Below are 19,407 nucleotides of genomic sequence, written 5' to 3'. Positions count from 1 at the left end.
TGAGTACGAGGTAATGTTCACCTGCTGTAGATGATCATGCTCGAATATGGAAATGAGAGGTATGCGTGACACAATATACAAGATACAAGCAGCTCGATGGGAAGGCAGTATAACAATGCACGGCTGCTTCCACTAGGTAAATTCGTATAATGAGCTTCCAGCTCGTTCCCAAAATCATTACTTCAACCACATCGACGAGAAATACTTGCCTCCCCAAGTCAGACTACTTGTAATGCATATATGTGATCTCTATTGACTTCTCATTGGTACTAGTTTCCATTGATTCGCTTCTTACCCTCTGATACCTGATACTTAGAGTACACCTTTTGTCCAATCTTTGTTCTGAGCAGCAAGTTCGACAGCAGCCAAACCCCAATCTTCACCGTGGTCTAGTGTAGGAGGGTGATTAGTCAGCCTCCAATCACTAACCCACCTCTGTGGAATATTTCGGACCGATATGATCGAACCTCAAGCTAAGACAGCAATGGTGCGCGAACTCACTGTGTCCCTTTCCTTTCTCCCCTCTTCCAATCCCAGCCCTCTCCAACGCCTGATCATCATTCAAAGCAGTCAACACCCCAAAAACGACAGGAGTGCCCGTATCAAGCTGGATCCTCATCAACCCATGGGTAACGGCATCGCAGATATACTCGAAATGCATTGTCGAGCCTTTGATCAAGCATCCAATGGAGATCACAGCGTCGAAGGGGGTCGTCAGTGGTCCGGATGATCCAGCAGATGATTTCGGTTGAGGTTCGGCCGGTTGGGTTGAAGAGGTGTTATCGATGAGGGAGAGGAGGTTGGTCGTTGAGGATGCGATCATTGAGGGGGCGGCGTTGGCTGATTGGACTTTACCTGCTTCGATGAGTCTGCGAAAGAAAATACCAGGTTGCATTAGAAATATTCAGGCGTCAAATCACGAGTGAGAACAAGTTTGACACTAATAACTGTACCATTTGACAATGGGGGTGAGGGAGGAGAGAGAGGAGAGAGAGGAGGGACAATGCTCACTGCTTAGTAGCAAAAGGCAGCTCATAACTACCCGGAACACTCTTCACCACGATATTCTCCTCTTTGACACCCTGCTCTTTCAGCTTGTTGATAGTCCCATCCAAGAGAGCCTTGATGATGGCGTCATTCCATCTAGCGTGGACAATAGCGATTCGGAAGTTTGATCCGTCGTATTTGACAGGAGGAGGTGGGAGACCTTTGATAGTTGGATCTGACATTTTGATATAGGTTGTATATTTGTTTAGTAGAAGTAGGATAGGAAGAAAGGTAAGTTATAACCCCGCATGGAAAGTCACTCGAGCAACTTCGGTGATGATGATGATGATGACACAGCATAACGTAGAATGGCGGGGATCGCCGCTTTCGGAAATGTTGAACCACCAGAATTTTGATGCTGTTGCTGTTCCTCTTAATGTTCGATCAAGTGGTCATTGTATTCCAAATTTCAAGATAGCTCGAACTCCATTTCCAACCAGTTCCGTACGACACCAACCCCCAATATGAGGTCTCTCACACCCCTAGGAGTTCAAGTCTCATCTCTCGAGCAATTCGGCTCATCAAGTAAAGCAGGGAATATAGCTATAAACCCCGAAGACGGGACCGTCTATGTAACAGTAGAACGATCATCTGAAGATGGAGGTATCGAAATTGATATACTGCAAATCTCATCAGATAGATCAGACCCAGATGTAAGCTCAGCTACCCCTTCTCCTAATTTCGGAATAGACATTCAGCTGATAGTATCTGTGCTGGATAGGTTATCGCATCATTCACTTCCCCCGTCCTCGCACCATTCCCTAAACCTGCTCATCTAGGTGAAACGCTAGATCTACATTATCTTCCTGATGATAGATCATTGGTGATACTGTTAGCAGGAGGGGATATAGCTACATTAGCTTTGGAAGGTGAAGATGGTGGTGTTGCCCCTGTAAGCCTTTGTACTTCACGAAAGGCGTAGAAACGGTTGCTGACTGATAGAGGTTATAGGTCGAGGTGGTCGGATCGGTTGATAGTGGTATAAAGGCTGCTGCGTGGGCACCGGATGATGAGCAGATTGTCATGGTCACTGGTGAGCTGGTAGATGCCTGAGATAGGGAGGGACGACTAGCTTACATCAAGTTAAATAGGCGAGGATAACCTGGTTTGCATGACGAGACACTTCGATGTCATACATGAAGAACCTCTTAGATCAGATGACTTTGGAGAAGGTGAGTTTGGAACTGGTTCTAAATCTGAGAATATAGCTCTGTAGTAGTTTGATGTTGCCGCTATTTTACATTTTCATACTGATATTTGTCATATTACAGACAAATTCATCAACGTCGGCTGGGGATCCAAACAAACGCAATTCCACGGCTCCCTAGGCAAAGCAGCCGCCAAACAACCCATCAACACCTCCCAATCACTCTCACATCCCACCGACTCGGGTCTACCATCCATAACCTTCCGAGGGGACGCCTCGTATTTCGCCATCTCATCATTAGACCCCTATTCCAGTTCCACCGACGAGGCAAGACGACAAATACGTATATACTCGAGAGATCCCAATACAGGGTTCGTACCGAAATTATCAGCTACTTCCGAGAGTTTGCCGGGATTGGAAGGAAATTTGAGCTGGAGACCTGCAGGGAATCTTATCTCGACGTTGGTGAGGTATGGGTATTCCGGTGGAGGGGAGGGGAGGGAGGGTAAATGGGATGTAGCGATGTTTGAGAGGAATGGATTGAGACATGGTGGGTTTGAATTGAGGGAGGATAAACAGACTTGGAAAGATGGGAGGGTCAGGGGGATGCAGTGGAATAGTGATTCGGAGGTTTTGGCCATTTGGATAGAACGGAACGATCAGGATGTCGGTAAGTTGTGTCCAGTTCTTCTATCGATCTCGACTGTGCCTTAGTCGAAGAGAGTGCAATCAAGCTGATGGGTCGTATTCGATACTCGGTTCAGTCCAACTCTGGTCGATGAAGAATTACCATTACTATCTCAAACAAGAACTTTTCTCGCATGATCTGAAGTCATCCAGGTTCAGAGGGTTCAAATGGCACCCTGAAGAGCCCTTGTCGATCTACCTGTATGGCGAGAGTGAGTCGACCTTGCATGCTATTCCGACCTGTACTGATTGATATTGCCCAATCAGACTTCGTGCAAGCCAGAACCTTTGTGTGGGATACATATACTGCCAGATTACCTATGCCACAAGACACTGCATCTGTAGCAGTAGTCGACGGACGTAAGTCACTCTAATCAAATTGTGCCAACATTGTCACTAATGCTATGACTACAGAAAAACTCCTTATAACCCCTTTCAGAACTCAAAACACACCTCCCCCAATGTCCTCATATCACCTTGACCTCCCCTCTGTGCCAGTCCATGTCAGTCTATCCGATACGACCGATTCCCTCGCTCTCCTCTTCTCGGACGGTCTTGTACAGGTATGGGATTTAAATACTAGACTACCTGACCCGAAGTTTGGGAGTAGACTTCGAGGTGGAGGTAAGGTTGCCGAGCCCAAGTTGAGGTATACGTCATCCTTGGAAGCTGAAGGTCAAAGATTGGTCAAGCAGCTTGCAATTGGACCGAATGGGAAGGTAGCTGTGCTCTCTTGGGTGGAGAAGGATGGTTCAGCAGGATGTAAGGTGAATGTGGTGGATGAGAAGGAAGAGACTGAAGTGGAAGATCTAGAAGGGGATGTCGAAAGAATGCTTTGGACTGGAGAGGGCGAATTGCTGGTCTTGACTGCTGAAGGACAGCTGAGTAGTGGTAAGTGGGGAATTACGACTTTTCAATACCGATCAACTTGACTGATGCATATCGTATAGTCGCAAGCGATCACCCCACCGACATCACCCTCGGACCCCATCCTACCGCTCTTTCCTATTCACCATCATCGGATCTCATCTTTGCCCTTTCCCCCAACTCCAAACTACATCTCGCAGCCTTGTCACCCTCTTCGCCGATATCTACCCCAATCGCATCCAACGTAACTTCCTACACCCTGACACCGGATTTCCTCATCTACACTACAACATCGTCAACATCGCACTACGCACCTCTGCCAGCCCTAAAACGATTGGCTCATGGAGATGATTTACTGCCTCATGAGATGGTATGGGATGAAAGGAGGGTTGAGCGAGGATCGTTGATAGTCACCGCTTGTGAAAGCTCGATGAGTCTGGTGTTGCAGATGCCTAGAGGTAATTTGGAGACTGTTTATCCCAGAGCGTTGGTGTTGGCTGTTGTCAAACAGGATGTTCTGTCGTAAGTAACGTGTTCTTCTTTTACTGCCCAGGAAGCTGACTGATGTTGGATGATGCGACAGGGGCAACTACCGCAACGCTTTCTTACAATGCCGAAAACACCGATTAGATCTCAACGTTCTATACGATCTTGACCCCTCGCAATTCATGAAGAACTTGAAAGATTTCGTTGAGCAAGTACCTGAAGTGGATTACTTGAACTTATTCGTCTCTTCTCTAAGGTCAGTTGACTTCCCGTACCTGAGTCCAAAGGTCATAGCTGATATCGAACGTCTGCTTAGTCCCGCTGATTCTGCGAGAGTGTTGTACGGTGATCATAGTAAAGATCCATCTTCTTCGTGAGCTACAACCTTCGATCCTGCTACGGTCAAATTGACGAAGATAGCTAATAGCTGTGATTTAGATCCTCGAAACCTGTCGATAAAGTCAATTCGTTATGTGATTCTCTCCGATCCATCCTTGAGGATCGGGGTGTCGAACAATACGTCGAGACCATTTTGACTACTCATGTGTGTAAACAACCGGCAGATTATGAGTCTGGCTTGAAGGTGCTGTTGACTTTACAAGGTACGTCAAGCCTTCTTACCTCGCGCTGTTGGGTGTAAGCTCATCTGACGATTGTGATGTTGATACAGCCGATCACCCAGAGATCGTCGAGGACGCTATCAAATATATCATCTTCCTCTCAGATGTCAATAGGCTATATGACGTCGCATTGGGGATGTACAATTTCCAGCTGGTCTTGATGATTGCCCAGTATTCTCAGAAAGTAGGTCTGTTCCGCTCTTCCGCCAGGGCTGGTCAGCTGATGAGTTATTGGGATAACGTAGGATCCAAAAGAATATTTACCTTTCTTGAGGGAACTACGAGCTTTGGATAAATTCGATCAAAGGTTTAGGATAGATGATCATCTGTCAAGGAGGGAGAGTGCTTTGAGGAATCTCAAGCAGTGTGGTATGTCGCCTCTTTCATTTGCTTCGGTTGATACTAACTTGGTTGGTCAGGTCCAGATCGATTTGAAGAGGCTTCTTCGTATTTGTCACGATACGAGTTGTACGACGAGGCGTTCAGTTTGTATGCGGATGAACCTGAACATCTACAAGTGAGCACATCTTCGCTTGGTCTTAATCAGATACTTGTGATAGTTAACAAATCTATGTATTTTAGGTGATACATGATCTATATGGAGATTACCTGTACGACAGAAGAGATTTCACCGATGCTGCCATATGTAAGCAATGCGCTTCGAAGAGGGATCGAGGGTGGAAGCTGACTATTCTGCGTTGTGTTAGCATATATACTAGCGAAGAAAGATGACAAAGCTCTAAAAGCTTATGAGAAAGCCCACGCTTGGAGAGAACTGTTCACTCTCGCTAAGAGATTGAGGGTGTCGGAAGACGAAACCGCGCAGATATGCGAGAGAGTCACGGGTAAGGTTTACGCATCCGCATTCAACGTAGAAGAGCTAGCTAATGGAAATTGATAGACCACCTATCATCTCGTGGAAGACATTTGGAAGCTTCGCAGGTGTTTATCGAGCATGCGCAGGACGTTGACAGTGCCGTGGACGTGCTTTGTCGAGGTACGGAGTTCAGCGAGGCTTATCGATTGGTGAGTCAATTCCACCAACACAGTTCGTGTCGCCCTCGCGTGATGGTCTTGGGTTGTCGAATCATTACAATGATAATGTGATGATGCTGACTTCTACTATATTAAAGACATCACTACATGACCGGATCGATCTGATCGAATCGATGATTCATCCTGGACTTGAAGAAGCCCATGAAGCTCTGATGGAAACTTTCGAAGAGATGGAAGGGCAGTTGGATAAAGAGGTGAATAGGTTGAAAGAGCTGAGGAAAATACGGGAAAATGATCCTGGTAAGTTTACCGCTGATCTTCCGCTATTCCAACTCCGACTTGACATATCTTGTTGAAGTTGGGAGGGAGAATCATGCTTATATTTTGCTCATAAAATCGTAGAATCATTCTACATCGTCGACACCGAACCTGCGATCGAAGGCGTGGACGTAGCTACCAACGCTACCACCGCTGTCACTGGATTTACGAGGTATACTGTCGCTCCCACGACCGTTTTCTCCCAGACGACCAAGATGACTGGGTAAGCTCGAACCCTTGTATACCTCTCAAATCTAGGAGGAAGTGTAGCTGACGATAACGTTTTATATGTGATATAGACAAACCGCCAAATCTAAGAAGAGCAGGAAGAGGGCTACCGGAAGGAAAGGTACAGTCGACGAGTACGAGTATTTGGTGGCTAGTATTGGTAGGTTGGTGGTTAGGGTTGATGATAAGAGTAGTAAGTTCTTTGCTATATCGCCATTCCTCCAACCTGTCCTCTGGACTCTCCTTTCGCACAACGTCAGAAGGATATGTCTCATAGCTGACATCTTGCCTCTACTTAACAGACGACGCCATCGCCCTCCTCCGACATCTACGCCTAGCCACCTCAGACCATATCGAACTTTCCAGATCCCTCCAATCTACCATCATAGCATTCCGAGAGAAATTGACTCAGTCCATAGAACTCGCTTGGGAAGGTCGAGAAGATATACTGAAAGAGGTGGTGGAATCTGGAGGAGCAGGGTTGGAAGAAGGTTTAGACAAGAGTTTGGCTTTGGTACGGCCAGTTGTAGGGGGATGGAAGGGGTTGGGGATTTTGGTTGGGAAGTGACGCGAATAGGATGTAGGAGTACTCGGGTATATTGGTATACGGATGCAATGCTTCATCATCCTCTCACTCGATTCAGGTTTGACTTATATAATCACCGAGGGAGTCAAGATCAATAAACTAAACTCCTTTGGACATGGTATGTCCTGACTCAAGATCGCACGTGCGTATCAGATTGAATCTAGTACAACTCCGTTGGTCTTCGACTCGAATGAAATAGTATGAAACGATGAAGACAGGTGATGAGGTCTAAACGCGCTTTGAGTTGACTGGGTGATAAAGGATTGTTGATGAATGCAGGTATGAAGGATCAACATGAAAGGATAGGACAGGCGGTATGGTTTGGATAACACATGCCGACCGAGGACAAGTCCTTGTTGGTCTGCACAGATGATATCCGCTCGGTGGGACTAGTCGAGCTGGTATCAGTTATCAGAATAGCTGAAGAGTGTCGAGTCATAAGTTACGTTGTAATCTATTTCATGTTTCCAGGTCATTCATTAAATGTTTGTGGTTCTCTATCTACCTAACAACAAAAACCAAAAAACAAAATCAACGTTAGACCAAAATATCGTAGCTCAAATTGACAGGTGAAGAAACAAGAAACAACATCTACGCCAGACGACTTGCACGAACATACGATCTGGGTCCCTAGCTAATTTACGGAGCCGTCCTCTCAACAGACCTAGTGGAGGATCATTTGACAGAGACGCGAAACACGTAGAGGGATATAAGCATGGCGACTATCGGTGGCAGATTCTCTGCCCGCTTTGGTTCTTCAGGTAAGACTTCATTTTTAGTAACCCACGCTCAAACGATGGAGTGACATAGTGAACTTGACTGATCAACGTTTGATATGGTTATCATAGTCGGCTCGGGGTTCCGACGGGGTAGTTCAAGCTCATGGACTTGTGGAGGTAAGTTAAGTGGACCAGATTGCGTTGTCTACCCATATGATCAAAGGCCATCATTTACATCCGTTCCTATGCAGGCAGCGGTACAGGTAGTAGAACGGGCAACCATTATTCGAATTTCTATCCCCAGGCTAGCGGCAAGAGTAACGGACCAAGCGCAAAACAAACGATCGAAACGCTCAATAATGCTAATTCAGTGTACCGTGATTGCGACAAAAAGGCGTCAGCCAGTTCCTCAAGATATGGAAGTTTTCTCTCTGCTGGGACTGGTCAACCGGATGTCTCACGTAGCAGTAAGTGAATTACAACTTGGTACCCCACGATGATGTGGTATGGCAGATGACGTTGGTTGAATATGTATCCACAGATACCCGTCCAGCAATGACAAGATCGAGCTCGATCGTTTCTCAATCGTCTGCCTCAAGCTCTCAATACAACATCAGCGATCATTGGGCAGTCCGAGCCTCTCTAGCTCGGTCCAAAAAGGAGATCGGGGAGAACGGTTCCAGCGTACCAGAGGAGGAGAGTGATCTTTCCGAATTTTCCGATACCGAGCTGGAAGAGGAGACGAATGGAGATGGGGGATTATCGGATAGTCATGCGTCTTTTGAGATTGATACGGGTGAATATTTGAGTTCTGATGCTACGAGTACTGTTCAAGATTCTAGATTATGAGATAGGCGCGAGGATATGTATCGCTAGATAGAGCAGATAGGAATTGGAAGAGGGTGTGAACCAAAATGTTATACAGGGAACGATGAGAATTATTGTAAATGAGGTGATTACCCCTCGTATCCTGGTATGTTTTGCGAATGGAATGCCATGTCTCGGTCTATGCACTCGTCTTGGAACTTACGATGTCGATCATCGTGTTTGAAGCTGAGAGGATGGCAAGTTTCAACAGATCATGTATCTACTGTGTCGCCTTTTGAGCCGATGGTACACCGCAGAGTGCAGTGCAGTTTGTCGTCCTGAGCACAGTGGCAATAGCCAGATGCCTCGCTATAATACCTTAGTCCCACCATCAATCCATACAATTTGTGATCGTTGATGCCTTCTCCCTCTGGAACACATGTCTCGTACGGTGCACTGATCGTACCCATCAGTTCACACAGGCACCCGAACAATACATGTAATGCATCGCCATAGAACCCGAAGAAATCGTGGCAAGCTCATCAGCATCAAGTATGATCGTTATATAACTATGTTGGGGTATGACTCGACCTTGCCATCCCCAATTCCTATGGCCTGGGTCAATTCACTTGCAACATTTGCACGGCCTCCTGATACTAATATCACATTCATTAAGCAGCAACATGGTGAGTCTGCTTTCTCCCCGACAGTCCTCTATCGATATTGCATGCGCTAGACTGGAGCTGATTCCACTGAGTTCGGATGATATCGTTGCGCAGGACCGACTCAAACAAGTAAGTCAGGTCCCAATCCACTCCTCATCAATCTAGCCTGCATTTGTACTGAAATCCTCGACCTAACATAGCAAATCACCAACTTACAAGGTGACCTCCAATCTTGCAAGGCAGAGAACCAACGCTTGATATCCGAGCTGGAAGCGGCTCAGGCCTACAAAGCAGAGAACGAACGCCTTCGAGCCGAGCTTCAAGATGTGAGTCCCATCGTCGCGATCCTTTACTGACGATTCTGCAACCTACTCATAGCAAATCGTCAAGCTGGAGAATGAGCTGCAAGTCTCCAAAATGCAGAACGCACATTCAGGATCGGAGTCTGAAGATACTGAGACTTGCGAAGCAGAGAACGAGCGACTTGTACTTGAGCTGGAAGAGGTGAGTCATCATCCTACAGCTGGTTCTGGTTCTGGTTGAGCTGACTCGAGCGAGAACGAGAAGAGCGAAAAGAAATTGAAAGAAGCTCTGGGCCAGTGAGTATCGTACCTGTCATTGAATGATATGATATGCTGAATAATCATGGGTCATACCGTGACAGAGCCAGATTGGACAGTGTGAAAGCTGAGCAAATGGAGAGGAAGGTATCGACCCTTGAGATTGAGGTGGATAGTTGGGAAAAGAGGTATGAGGTGAGTTCGTGGATCTATCATATCCATACATACCTCTTTCAGGATCTGCACTCAGTGTTCGGTATTGCTACTAATTTCGTGGAGTGTATACGTAGGAACGATCGAATGGTCTTAAAAAGGCTCAGGCGGAGATCAATCGACTCATGCAAGAAGTAGAGGGATTGGTACGTCCAGGTCGGACGATCAAAGCTGACCGATATCCGCATGTAGCGATAATCCCTTGATCGAGTCGTCTGTTCGATGCCTTATCTTGTGGTCCCGATGTTGGGGTTTGTTTGAATTTCTATCAACATCGATCTATGCTCAGGTCGCGGTACTATATGCTATGACCGATGCATAGGTTCATGATCGAATGTCAATGTATATCATATCTTCCCGTTCAATCGCCCGTTGATACCGTTCATGACTTTTGGTATGAAGTTGTATTGTTCTGTAGTTGGAAACATTTGGTTAGTCCCAAATAGTTGTTGAAATCGTTTGTGGATTGAGACACTGTTGAACAGTAAAAATCGATCTCACCGCCACCAAGTCTGACTGCTAGGTGATATCCTATAGCTATCAGCAGTAACAACAGGGTCCATTTCATCTTATCTATTATATCTGCGAACGCAAGAGATACCATCAGCATGTACACGTTGAGTGACTGGGATATATTGTACCAGTACTTACCCGATATCTTCACCGAAGTGCTCTCACCACCTTTCCAAATTTGATAATTCCTCTCCACATTTTCAGGCTTGAAGGACGACATGTTGACATTCTTAGCTAGGAACGAATGGGTCGGTATGTGGCTAAGGAAGGAAGATTGAAATTGCAACAGGTAAGGATTCGTCCTCGCGGTTTGATCAGTTTGGACGGGTCACTCACTATATCGCTATACTGGGAGTGGAGAATACGTTCATCAAGACTGTCAGTCCTGCACGCGATAACGGTCGGACGTAGTCGTTCTCTGCGAAACATCAATATGAGAAGTAAATAGGTAATTCTCAATGCTGCAAAGGCGATGCGAGGTCAGTGTGAATGAGGGATCTCAACTTACCATTCTCTTCTTGTCCAAACTGTATCTTTTCCTCACCCATTTCGACCTCCTAATCAGAATTCAAGCTATATCAGCCAAAATTCTCCCTTCGTATCTTTCCTGGAACGCCATGGACATGAACTAGTCCTCAAGCGTTGCAGAATTCATATGTATCGCATCCCGAAGAAAAGCAGTGAGACCCACCCCAGCCTGTAAGAAATCCTCCCCCCTCTTAACCTCCTCCAACCCCACCGACCAATCCTTCTCATCAGGTTCACCAACCGGTGCGAAATCGGAATTATCAAAGAATGTCAGACGTAGCCATGGTTTACCCTGTAAGACGTTCTCTGCTTGGCGGGGGAGGACGTCGGTGGAGATGTATAGGACGGAGGCGGATTTGTATTTCTGAGAAAAGGTTGTGAGGTCCTAACGCATCAAAGCGACATTAGCTGCATTGCGGAGATGCCATATCTGCTCGTGGGCATTTTAGATTGAGGGGCAACGAATAGTAGCAATTGGAAGACATACTCTGTGGAATCCTCTGATGTTGTCTAATTGGTGTCAATGGTGTATCAGTACTGATACGCGGGCCATGACTTGTGGTGAGGTAGTCAACACTTACTCTCCCCATATTCCGATCCTGCATAGAGCACAAGCACTTCCTTGTCCTTGAAGTACTTTGATACATTATTGATAGACTTCCCATCCGGCTGTTCGAGACGCAACCTACGTAGTAACGGATCAGGAGAGTTGTATAAACCTGATTGACCGATTAAATCTGGTGGGATGTCCATAGGGGATGACATGGCGGAGTTTATTTCGAATAGCAGGTGAGGATGCGTAGGGAGGGGTAGCTGTACTTGGCTTACAAGAAAGATGAGGCTGACGATGTACTTTATATATTCTGTTATTGTGTTATTCGTCAACATTCAACAGTCAAAAGCCAAGAAAACAACGAAGACGACGTTTGCTTATACGCTATGATGACCGCCGGTCTAAACAACTCACCAAGCGGTCCAAGCGCAGGTTAGAGGAGAGGGGAGTGGGGCACCACTCAATTGACTGCAATCAGCAATCAAGCTCAAATATGAAATCTCACTTGGCTTTCGCTTTCTTCTTCGTTCTCTACAATCTCTCCCGCTCTCAAGTCAAATCAGAAAGGAACAGCTGCTCGAGTTCCAAAACATGGTGGTCAGTCAGCTGTTCCTTACGGTCAAATGATTACCTCACCAAGCTGATACCTGACCTTGCCCGTTTCCAGAAACTTTGCGTCTACATTTCGATGGAGTTGGAGGGTGTCAAGGAACTTGTGCCTGCTGATGAGGATTACGAGTATTTCTTCACTGTGAGTGACCGCTATCGATTTGGTGTAGCAAGAGAGAGTGGGAACAGTCCTACATCCCTTGCTGCTTTGTGGTATTGCGGCTGCTGATATCTTGCTCTCTCGCTTACCCAACATAGGTTCAGTGTTCTTCGTGTAGGGAGGTGCATCCTAAGACTGTGAGCTTCAATCAGAAGGTGAGTATCAAATCTACCTGTCAAATACATGAAGATTCTAAGACCGTAATCAAAGGGTAAGAGAGGTCTAGGACGATGTCAGTCCGACGATGGAATGGGTGGGGGTGAGTGGGGAGTGATGATGGTGGACGAGCGGAAGACGATGATCTCTGTTTGTGAAATGCTGCTGATATATATGCCTTTCTCGGTCGGGTAGGAAGAACATGAGATATCGGGATCGAAGGGATCAGCACATTTCGTATGGCGATGTGGGAATTGTAAGGTGAGTGATGACAAGATGACCGTCGTTCCTTCACATCACATTTTCGACAATCACCACAACTCATCATCATACTGCCGACGAAAAGCTTGATCCTTCAGAAATACAATGGAAGTTGATCTTTCAATCTGATGATTCGCAGAAAGAACATTCCGCTTCATTCGCGCCCTCCAACCCATCCCCCAAATCCAAATCCAAATCCACCTCCCCCATCCCCTATTCCTCCTCTACTTCTGCATTCGAACCCCTCATATCCCTAGATTGCCGAGGTCTTGAATTTACAGAATTCCACTTCAGAGGTAGATGGCTGGCTAAAGGTGAAGAGACGGACACAAGTTTTGAGATTGATTGGGATGAGCTGCATAAGGAGAATGAAGATAGGTGGGACGATTATGATGAGGATGCCGGGGCTGTCAGTGTTAGTGAGTTGAAGAGTAAGATTGAGAGGGCTTAGTGATCTGGAGGGGAAATCGTAGATAGGCCTTGTAGATCTGGTGATATTAATATGGGATCCATCATGTGAGGAGAATATCGTATTCTGTGATTTACGGTGCAAGGATACAATATGTACATTTCATTCACATTCTATGTAATGTAATATCTCTTGTCCATAGTATGACTGATAGTATTAGAAACACTCAAAAACACACTCAACCATCATTCCACAAGATGACTCGCTCATCCTCATCGGGTACAATGATGTAATTCTGCTTGTATCTCTACATACATCCCGCTTAGAGTCGCCTCTTCCTTCTCTACAATCCATCGATCTCTTCTAGCTTGGCTTACACCCACTGGGACTTCTCCCACGAAGGATCCTGTAAAAACGCACACAGGACTTTACTTCCAGTCTGCAAGAGCGGATGTCCAGCGACGATCTCGAGGAATCGCTGCAATCCCTCTCGTCGCTGTTCGATGATTTCGTCGGTGAATCGGTTGGTGAATACCTAGGTACAAGGTACAAAAAGGAGATATGTCAGCCCCGGCAGATACACAGAGAAGGATTTTAATTTCTGGTGCTTTGATATGTTTCCACGATGAGATGTGTGGTACTGATGGACACTTAAGAGCCTTACTCACTTTTCCAGGTAAGGGGGGGATATTCACCCTCGTACTTTCCCTTTCTAGAATATCTCTGAAAGCTTCGAAATCGGAGTATCGTCTACGTACGACCGAATGACGGAGTTTGAAAGCTGGGATGTTGGTCTGCGGGTGAAGTGTCACAGACATGTCAGTGTGTATTTTATCTAGCTAGTGTCTCATGAGGGTTGTTCGCCTGTCACAGTAAGGTCCTGACAAAGTACTAGATGTTCGGCAAAGAATGGAATCATGCCATTTCCAAAGTCCCAATGCCAACCCTAGCCTGATACCTTCCACCACACCGATCTGTACTCAAGAATAAAGAGCCAAACTCACCATACAAACAATCTCATAATCCGTGTACATCTTCCTCCCGATCCCGTGAGTCATAGGATTCCTAATTTCAATTTCGAGGAAACTTTCCGGAACAGCATACATCTCGTCGAACGTTTGGGGTCTACCTGCCATACGTGCCATCTCTGAGAATGTCAGTCGGGCGGAGGAGTCGGTTCGGACGAAGGGGGAGTGGGTCACTTCGACTATACCATCGGACATAGGTCAGTTGAGAGTGTTATTACGGAGATGAGAGCGAGGGGTTTACGGGTTTATGGTATGCTCGGAGAGTAGAATGTAGGGCGATCAAAGGAGATCACTCTGTGGAAGACCACTTCGCAGCGTACACACTCACCAGGCGGACTCTGAGGTTGCTGTCCATACCCTGCTCCTCCTCCAGGCTGGTTAAAGTACCCCTGTTGCTGTTGCGGTGGACTTTGATACCCCTGCTGAGGAGTTTGCTGCTGTTGTTGGTAATTTAAATAACCCTGTTGAGGGGAGTTGTTGTATCCCTGGTTTTGGGATTGATAAGGCGATTGGAAGGCTTGATGAGATGATGGTGATTGCTGGTAGTTCGATTGTTGTGGGGATTGATACGGGTTCTGCTGAGCAGGGGATTGATAGTATGCTATGAATATTTGGTGGGATGGATCAGTTGGGCCATGGGAAGAGATGCGCCAAGAAAGAGAATTGGGAGGGTGGACGTACGGTTTGAATCGTATGGCTGTGATTGACTCATCTTGGTCTATCTATCCACTTGATGGTGTATGATAGGAAGAGAGAGAGTGGGGATGAATGAGTTGAGGATGTATTCTGGTGATGTTCAAGTGATCGTCTGATATGATATGATTTGACAAAGCACAAAGCATAAAGCAGCAAGGATGAAGGAGGGAAATGTGAAGGATTACACTCACTCACTCTCTTTGGTCGTGCTATGACCACTGACAAGACATGACATGATAGTGCCGGCTGAGACCGATTGATAACACCCAATGACGTGGATATACTCGCCACCTGTTCACCACGTGTTATGTTACACCACCCATCCCATCTCGAAGTGGAGGTGGAGACCCGTGCTAGAGCATGAACATCATCATCATCACCACCACTCACTCCAGTATTTCAACGTTCAACATTGCTCATCCTTCTTCCTTGCTCCTCCTGTTCTCTACATAGTCTCACCACAACGAAGCACATGGACAAAATGGAGTGCCCACATATCAAGAGCATCGCAAACAGGCTCAAAGCTCCAACATCAAATCAGCAGGTACACAGGTGAGCTCGCCTCCCCCCATCATCCCAAGTAGGGTTGAATGGCTCACTTATTCATCATTTCACGCAGGGAGGAGTGCACTCTGTGCTTTGACGGACAGGTAAGTAAGCTCAAGCTTCACGATGCACCTTTGGGCACTCAGCTTATATCTTTATGTCCATTCAACTCTCAGGACGACCCCGAAGGCGTACTGGTCTGCCTACAGTGCTTCAACGGAGGGTGTTTCGGAGAAGGAAGGAGACATGCGTATCTGCACGCAGAGAAGACGGGACATAAGTTGGGTGTGGTGATTAAGCGATCGAGGAAAGAGGTGAAAATGAGGGTAAGTGCCTCTTCATTAGTGCTTAGTGAAGTGGGGAGTGGCGTTGAGTGATGTTGGTGTGATAGGGGCAAACGTGGTGAGAGTGGGCGGTGGCAAAGTGGATGAGGGAAAGAAGTGGGATAAGATCGTATAATGATCTGGCATTTGATGCTTATACCTCTGTATAGGACTCTACCGAGCCACCTATGAAGAAGCTTGCGATATCTGGACCGAAAGATGAGGAAATCTATGACGTATCGTACACCTTGTTATGTTTTAGTTGTTCACCCGTAGGACGGGCTATCCATTATGATGATCCCAAAGTGAGCTTATATTCGCCATATGAAACCGAGTATGGTAGAGACTGACGTGTTCCATACAGGTCAAAGCCGTGCTAGAAGGTATAAAAGAGGCCCTCTCCTCAGCCCAACGATCAGAAGTCGAAGCATGGGAAGAAGAGATATTACCTTGTGAACATACCTTGACATTGGAGCAAGAGCCAATCATAAACATAGGTCATGGTAAGCTGATTGTCAGAATTAGCGTTCTCTCCTTCGGCTCACTATATCTTTCTTAACTGTATAGTACCGTCACAATGCTCTTCCTGCGACCTCACTTCCAATCTCTGGCTATGTCTTACATGTGGATTGGCCAATTGCGGGAGGCAGCAATTTGGCGGTGCAGGCGGTAATGGACATGCTTTGGCACATTTCAGGGAGACTGGGCATATGTTGGGGGTGAAGATGGGTACGATCACTCCGGAAGGTACAGGAGGTATGTCAGCTTGTCCCCTTTTGTCCAAGATATCTCCAACAGCTGATGCTGACCGTCAATGCAGATATCTACTGTTATGCTTGTGACGATGCCAAGGTGGATCCGGACTTACCTAGACACCTACAAGCGTTTGGTATCGAGGTGCTGGGACAGACAAAGACGGAGAAGTCAATGACCGAACTGGTGAGCCGATGACATAATTGGCACGCGTGCGAACTTTGCTGATAGTGACTTCATAGCAACTTGAACACAATCTGAAATTCGACTTCTCGATGACCGGAGATGATGGGAAAGAGCTAGAACCGGTATTTGGACAGGGTCTGACTGGGTTGAAGAATTTGGGCAATAGGTAAGCTACTCCTCCCATGACGGTGGTAAAGTATGTCATGACGTTCATCTAATATATTATCTAGTTGTTACATGGCATCTGTACTCCAGACCGTCTTCTCACTTCCAGCCTATCGATCTCGATATACCTCCGAGATCGCCCAAACACATTTCCAGACATGCCAGAAACCTCCTGCCGAGTGTCTTGAATGTCAGATGCTCAAACTCGGTGACGGGTTGTTATCTGGTCGATACTCTCACCGAGCTGAGGCTCCACCTCCATCCACTACGGACTTTGATAGTACCTCTGAACCACCCAAATTCCAAGAAGGTATCAAACCCAGTCAATTCAAGGCATTGATCGGTAAAGGCCATGAAGAATTCTCCACGATGCGACAACAGGATTCAGAAGAATTCTTACAACACTTACTCACGAAGTTACGAGGAGAAGCTAAGTCTCAAGGTAGAGTGGAGGATAATGAGCCTACGAGAATAACGAAGTTTGGTATGGAGCAGAGATTGCAGTGTACGGGATGTAAGAGGGTGGGATTGCAGGTCGAACCTGTCGATCTGGCGAGTTTACCTGTTGAAGCGGTCGAGGTAGGGGTAGACGAGGAAGGCAAAAAGCTTTGGAAGGAAGTTGATCTGGAGAACTGTATATCGGCTTTGTGCGGGGAAGAGACGATAGAAGGATATGATTGTGAGACGTGTGGTGAGAAGAGAACGGCTATCAAGTGAGCTAAGTCTGGTGCAACCGATGGAACCCCTGTTTGGAAGCTGACTTGATTTTCATTTGCGGCTAGGTCAACCAAGTTCAAGACTTTCCCCGAGTTGCTGGTATTGCATATGAAGAAGTTCCAGTTGGTCAATTGGGTACCAACGAAGCTTGGTATGTCCAGCTTCTTCGTGACGGTACTTTACTACACATCAGCTGACAATGCATGAACATTTTTTAGAAATCCCTGTGAAAGTACCTGATGATCTCACGCTCGACTCACTCCTCTCAAAAGGACTACAGCCAGGCGAAGAAGAAATGACCGTCAAATCCACGACTGGTGCACCTTCCTTGCCCGAATTTAACGCTACTGCCATGTCACAGCTTGAAGCCATGGGTTTCCCGACTGTTCGATGTCAGAAGGCTTTATTGGCTACTGGTAATTCAGATGCGGAGGTGGCTATGGGATGGTTGTTCGAACATATGGAAGACCCAGGTGGGTCTGATTCACTTTAGCTGAATAGCGCCCAATGAGTACTCAGCCAGCTAACGGTTTTATGTATCGTAGATATCGATTCGCCCATCCAGCTTCAAGCACCGTCTCAAGCAGCTTCTAACGAGCCATCAGCAGAGCAGATCGCCATGATTAGTGATATGGGATTTACGGCCAACCAAGCTAGAAAAGCACTGAGGGAGTCGGTGAGTCATCGCGCACGCCACCCAAAACTTCATCGCAGCGCAAGTCGACTGACCATGATGGTTGTGGTAGGACGGTAACCCCGAAAGAGCCATCGAATGGTTATTCTCCAACCCAGGTGATCCAGGCGAAGATTCAGCACCGAGTTCTTCAGGCAACGATGCTACTACCTCCAACTCGGCAAAAGACGTAGGAGGATCTAGCTCGTTACCTGCCAAATATAGATTAAAAGCTTTCATATCTCATAAAGGACCTTCAGTTCATTCTGGACATTATGTCACTACCATTAGGAATCCCTCTGCTGACGGAGGGAACGAGGACGATTGGGTGTTGTTTAATGATGAGAAAGTCGTAAAAGCCCCGGAGGGGGGTGGGGAGGATATGAGGGGGAAAGCTTATCTGTATGTTTATGAGAGGGTTTAGTAGATCGGGGGATCGTCGGTAGTTGAATAGAAGAAGAAGAAGATTCTGGTTTGATACCGTTGTCTCTCTTTCATTTTGATACTACGACTGTACATGTACATGTATACAACAGTAAAGTCAGTTTATAAACCAACACGAAAATCACAAAATCACGAAATCACGAAATCACGAAATCACGTTTATGACGAGAATCGAGATTCAGGGTAAACTGGGTCAAACTGGGCCGAACACTCCGGGAGAGGTGAGTGAGTGAGTGAGTGAGTCTGGAATTGTGAGACATACACTATAGTTGAGTTGAAGCTGCGCAGTTAAAGGATGTGTTCTTGGCACTGCTCACTGCTCCTACTATAAGATGATATCTGATGCGCAGTAGTAGTAGCAATGATAGTAGTAGTACTCGTAGTATAGTCACTTTGATATTCATACAGTCATAGATGGAATAGAAGCATAGGATCATACACTACTACACTCGTCATGATACAACAGCAGTGTCAACAATAATAACCAAGGATAATCATACACAACTCACCACACCTTACCACACCCAACGAGTGATCTCTTTGTTCATCGTATCTATCGATCACTTCAACTGGTACTCTTCTAGATAGCATCGAATTAGAAGAGATCCATCCTAGATATCGTCAAACTCACATCACCACCTCGATATCTTGGCTCATACACCATCGGAACCTGGTCAAAGGGTACTGGGATAGGAAACACATGAACACATAAAGGATCGAAAGCGCAGGTCAGGTTGGCTT

At 46.4% G+C, this 19,407-nt stretch overlaps 8 protein-coding genes across 8 annotated transcripts; 5 read left to right on the top strand and 3 right to left on the bottom strand.

Annotated features, from left to right (window-relative positions):
• Positions 1 to 312: 312 nt before the first annotated feature.
• On the bottom strand, positions 313 to 1,229 carry I302_101250 (6,7-dimethyl-8-ribityllumazine synthase; the record flags this gene model as incomplete). Its single annotated transcript, XM_019191253.1, has 3 exons — positions 313 to 389; positions 502 to 869; positions 1,012 to 1,229. 3 exons carry the CDS (start codon positions 1,227 to 1,229, stop codon positions 313 to 315), a joined length of 663 nt encoding a protein of 220 aa, XP_019048001.1.
• Positions 1,230 to 1,511: 282 nt separating this feature from the next.
• I302_101249 (uncharacterized protein) lies at positions 1,512 to 6,964 on the top strand (the record flags this gene model as incomplete). The annotated part of the gene is made up of 22 exons (XM_019191252.1): positions 1,512 to 1,700; positions 1,769 to 1,939; positions 1,999 to 2,080; positions 2,139 to 2,219; positions 2,319 to 2,864; positions 2,959 to 3,093; positions 3,149 to 3,241; positions 3,296 to 3,772; positions 3,832 to 4,270; positions 4,332 to 4,490; positions 4,551 to 4,607; positions 4,673 to 4,836; positions 4,905 to 5,038; positions 5,100 to 5,223; positions 5,274 to 5,371; positions 5,437 to 5,500; positions 5,562 to 5,699; positions 5,756 to 5,880; positions 5,988 to 6,150; positions 6,253 to 6,391; positions 6,468 to 6,589; positions 6,699 to 6,964. The coding sequence occupies 22 exons, from the start codon at positions 1,512 to 1,514 to the stop codon at positions 6,962 to 6,964; spliced, it is 3,966 nt and encodes a 1,321-aa protein (XP_019048000.1).
• A 733-nt stretch (positions 6,965 to 7,697) lies between these two features.
• Positions 7,698 to 8,550, top strand: I302_101248 (uncharacterized protein; the record flags this gene model as incomplete). Its single annotated transcript, XM_019191251.1, has 4 exons — positions 7,698 to 7,743; positions 7,831 to 7,878; positions 7,953 to 8,168; positions 8,243 to 8,550. The coding sequence occupies 4 exons, from the start codon at positions 7,698 to 7,700 to the stop codon at positions 8,548 to 8,550; spliced, it is 618 nt and encodes a 205-aa protein (XP_019047999.1).
• A 641-nt stretch (positions 8,551 to 9,191) lies between these two features.
• I302_101247 (uncharacterized protein) lies at positions 9,192 to 10,152 on the top strand (the record flags this gene model as incomplete). The annotated part of the gene is made up of 6 exons (XM_019191250.1): positions 9,192 to 9,302; positions 9,374 to 9,499; positions 9,552 to 9,677; positions 9,741 to 9,772; positions 9,838 to 9,928; positions 10,024 to 10,152. The coding sequence occupies 6 exons, from the start codon at positions 9,192 to 9,194 to the stop codon at positions 10,150 to 10,152; spliced, it is 615 nt and encodes a 204-aa protein (XP_019047998.1).
• A 141-nt stretch (positions 10,153 to 10,293) lies between these two features.
• I302_101246 (uncharacterized protein) lies at positions 10,294 to 11,752 on the bottom strand (the record flags this gene model as incomplete). The annotated part of the gene is made up of 8 exons (XM_019191249.1): positions 10,294 to 10,358; positions 10,448 to 10,528; positions 10,598 to 10,719; positions 10,796 to 10,877; positions 10,968 to 11,016; positions 11,151 to 11,372; positions 11,475 to 11,497; positions 11,569 to 11,752. The coding sequence occupies 8 exons, from the start codon at positions 11,750 to 11,752 to the stop codon at positions 10,294 to 10,296; spliced, it is 828 nt and encodes a 275-aa protein (XP_019047997.1).
• A 476-nt stretch (positions 11,753 to 12,228) lies between these two features.
• On the top strand, positions 12,229 to 13,177 carry I302_101245 (uncharacterized protein; the record flags this gene model as incomplete). Its single annotated transcript, XM_019191248.2, has 4 exons — positions 12,229 to 12,291; positions 12,408 to 12,464; positions 12,661 to 12,726; positions 12,866 to 13,177. 4 exons carry the CDS (start codon positions 12,229 to 12,231, stop codon positions 13,175 to 13,177), a joined length of 498 nt encoding a protein of 165 aa, XP_019047996.2.
• A 331-nt stretch (positions 13,178 to 13,508) lies between these two features.
• Positions 13,509 to 14,875, bottom strand: I302_101244 (sorting nexin-3; the record flags this gene model as incomplete). The annotated part of the gene is made up of 5 exons (XM_019191247.1): positions 13,509 to 13,670; positions 13,804 to 13,929; positions 14,140 to 14,342; positions 14,492 to 14,764; positions 14,845 to 14,875. 5 exons carry the CDS (start codon positions 14,873 to 14,875, stop codon positions 13,509 to 13,511), a joined length of 795 nt encoding a protein of 264 aa, XP_019047995.1.
• A 465-nt stretch (positions 14,876 to 15,340) lies between these two features.
• Positions 15,341 to 18,646, top strand: I302_101243 (uncharacterized protein; the record flags this gene model as incomplete). Its single annotated transcript, XM_065869255.1, has 13 exons — positions 15,341 to 15,411; positions 15,479 to 15,509; positions 15,582 to 15,731; positions 15,899 to 16,033; positions 16,093 to 16,231; positions 16,296 to 16,484; positions 16,549 to 16,667; positions 16,724 to 16,833; positions 16,898 to 17,545; positions 17,615 to 17,700; positions 17,768 to 18,022; positions 18,095 to 18,225; positions 18,296 to 18,646. 13 exons carry the CDS (start codon positions 15,341 to 15,343, stop codon positions 18,644 to 18,646), a joined length of 2,415 nt encoding a protein of 804 aa, XP_065725327.1.
• Positions 18,647 to 19,407: the final 761 nt, after the last annotated feature.

The sequence above is a fragment of the Kwoniella bestiolae genome, chromosome 1 (genome assembly GCF_000512585.2).
Source record: "Kwoniella bestiolae CBS 10118 chromosome 1, complete sequence".
NCBI lineage: Eukaryota > Fungi > Basidiomycota > Tremellomycetes > Tremellales > Cryptococcaceae > Kwoniella > Kwoniella bestiolae.
This window is presented reverse-complemented; position numbering and strand designations above follow the sequence as displayed.